Consider the following 2,893-nt stretch of genomic DNA (forward strand, 5'->3'; position numbering starts at 1 on the left):
AACAATTCAAGACTAACGATACACATCTATCTGACTAGAAAGAGTTTTAAAAAACAACAAGACGTCGGGAAACAATTGATTCACTTCAAGGTATAATGTAATGGAACATCCTATGAATTAGTGGCAACCACAATACTGACTCTACTATGGCCCTCCTTTCAAATGTAAGAAAATGAAAGAAATTGGCACCATCCCTTCAGTTTTTTCTTAACAAAATATCAAAGATAAATTCATAAATAAACCATCAAAACTGTATAAAATGTTTGTAAGACATGTACAATTACAAAATTATAAGTTCTCCTCAGAAACAAAGTTCTCTAAGTATCCATACACAAACAAGAAAAGCAAAAGCTTAAACAGTTAGCTTATAGCAAAATCAATGTCCCCATTTCTCTAAACCACACCTGCTGGTGGTAGGTTCCCATCTTCACTCATTTCCCGCTTTCTTTTAAGCACACAATGATCAAGCACAAAACAGCAAACTTTTAAAGAACTCATATTACACCACATATGGTTCTAAAGAAAACTCATCCATATCCAATATGCAAGCCCTAAACTTAGTAAACAGAGTTATAAAAAAATATGTCGAATTAACAAGCATTATTCTCAAACAAAAAGTATGATATGGTTGGGAGTTTACAAGTTCAAAATGATATACACAGGTTAATTGTCTTACACTTTAGATATCATCTTCAACAAACAAAATAGATACCAATTAGACTTGTAAGAAGGTTAAATGCAATGGTCATAAAGACTCATACTAAGCCACCAAACACCAATCAATAACTGCTACAAAAACCATAATAAAATCATAATAAAACTAAAAATACAACAGCACTAAAATGCCAACACAACATCACTACATTAGCAATACACTAGCAAAAAAACACAATATGACAGCAATAGCAACAGCAACACAACAGCAGTGCAAGCATCAGTCCACAAAGAATAAACCCATTCACTGTTTGAAACAAGGAATCATCATACTAAGATCATTTCAGAGAAACCCCAAAACCAATTTCGATGAAACCCCTAAACCAATTTCAGAGAAACCCCTAAACCTTCAACCAATTTCGAACAAACCCCCTAAACTAATTTCAGAGAAACCCCTAAACCTTCAACCAATTTCGAACAAACCCCTAAACCAATTTCAGAGAAATGCATAAACCCTAAACCAACTTCAGAGAAACCCTTAAACTGTAAGAAATGCCGATGAACAGTACCTGTCGCTGGGAGAGGAAGAGAGAAGAGAGAGTCGGAGCTGAGCGATGAGAGATTGAGAGCTGAGTGACCAGAGATTCAGAGCTGAGCGACGAGAGATGTGAGAGTCAGAGCAAAGCCACGGGAGAGTGAAGAGAAACAGAGCGGAGCCAAGAGAGAGAGCCGAGAGAGAACTTCAGCAAACCAGAGAGAATAAAATTTCAGCAAAAGTGATATGTGTGCAATAAGGGGACAATAAATATATATTTATAGGTTATAGTTCCAAATTTTTTTAAAAAGGGTGGTATTTTCAGTTACAATTATAAAAATGGTGGCATTTAGGGCTATTTCCCAAAAAAATAACCAATGAGGAGGATTGTGCAACAGGGCTAGTGAAAGGAGAGAGGGAAAGGAAATAAAAATGATTCACAGCTGGCATCATTTCATTGGCTAGGGATACTAAGCTGTAATGCTGATCTGAAACCACCGTGTTAGGTAATACTGCTCGGGAAAAGCTGAAAGAGAGTAAGGAAAAAAAAAAGGAAGGAGAGAGAAGGCTGTGGATCCTTTATTTATTTATTTTTTTAAATTACCACATAACAATTAACTAAAGTTAATAATATGACACATGTCACCCTTTAAAGATGGTGGTGAGAATACACCACAAAAATGCTCCCCACCAATTTTGGGGACAGGTGATCTGCGTCAGGGGTAGTTGGAATTTTATCGCTTTTCCTTCTCTGTCATGGGTAAACGACGGCGTTTTCATGAGGTAGATCCGAAGTGTGCTCTTCGCCTACCCATACCGAACTTACGCGCGTAATTTCCAACTACCCCTTCTCTCTCTCTCCATCATCGTCTACCTTAATTTCACACACGCACAAATTGACTCTCTTTATCTCTCTGCAAAAATTCCTATCCTTAACCCTAACCCTGAAATTCCTCCACCCATGGATCGCGTCACATGGCGAACCCAAGTCCTCTCGAATCATCTCAACCAACCTTCTATGTCCTCGCCTCTCTCCCCCAACCCATGCGTCGGCTTTTCTCCTCCTGAGCTCTCCGAGCCCTTTGAATTCGATACCAAGGAGATGCGCAAGCTCCTGGACGCCCACAATCTTGAGGACCGGGACTGGCTCTTCGGGCTGATGAAGCAGAGCAAGCCGTTTAATCCCAGAGAGGCCGGTGGCCGAGTGTTTGTCTCGCCTGACTACAACCAAAGCATGGAGCAGCAGAGAGAGATGACCATGAAGCGAATTGCCTACTTGTTGGATCGTGGGGTTTTCGAAGGTTGGCTTACGGAGAAAGGGGTCGAAGCTGAGTTGAGAAAGCTTGCGTTGCATGAGGTTATTGGGATTTATGATCACTCCCTTTCTGTGAAGCTCGGTGTCCATTTCTTTTTGTGGTATGGGAATTTGGTTTATATCACATTTGTTTTTGCTTGTTTTATCCTTTTTTTTATTGCTCAACATTACTCGTTTAGACTTGTACGTGCATTTTTTCGTTTTCTGAGTATGGTGGCGTAGTCCATCTTAACTGAGGTAAAGACTATTGGTTGCGTTACATTTTATTGAAATTGGAAATAAATTCGTAGTTCTTATTGATCTCAATGTCAATGAATTGAAGCTTAAATGTGAGATACGAATCAAATTGAGCCGAACGGATTTTAGGGGGGGGGGGGGGGGGGGGGGGG

At 39.6% G+C, this 2,893-nt stretch overlaps 1 protein-coding gene across 1 annotated transcript in view; it reads left to right on the top strand.

The window, feature by feature from the left end:
• The window catches only part of LOC18779762 (acyl-coenzyme A oxidase 3, peroxisomal), a 5,565-nt gene continuing 4,644 nt past the window's right edge, over positions 1,973-2,893 (top strand). Inside the window, exon 1 of the mRNA XM_007213729.2 lies at positions 1,973-2,605. Coding sequence (XP_007213791.2) covers positions 2,151-2,605 — 455 coding nt within the window. The 5' untranslated portion in view covers positions 1,973-2,150. The remainder of the gene's footprint in view (positions 2,606-2,893) is intronic.

The sequence above is a fragment of the Prunus persica genome, chromosome G3 (assembly GCF_000346465.2).
Source record: "Prunus persica cultivar Lovell chromosome G3, Prunus_persica_NCBIv2, whole genome shotgun sequence".
In the NCBI taxonomy this organism is placed as follows: Eukaryota; Viridiplantae; Streptophyta; class Magnoliopsida; order Rosales; family Rosaceae; genus Prunus; species Prunus persica.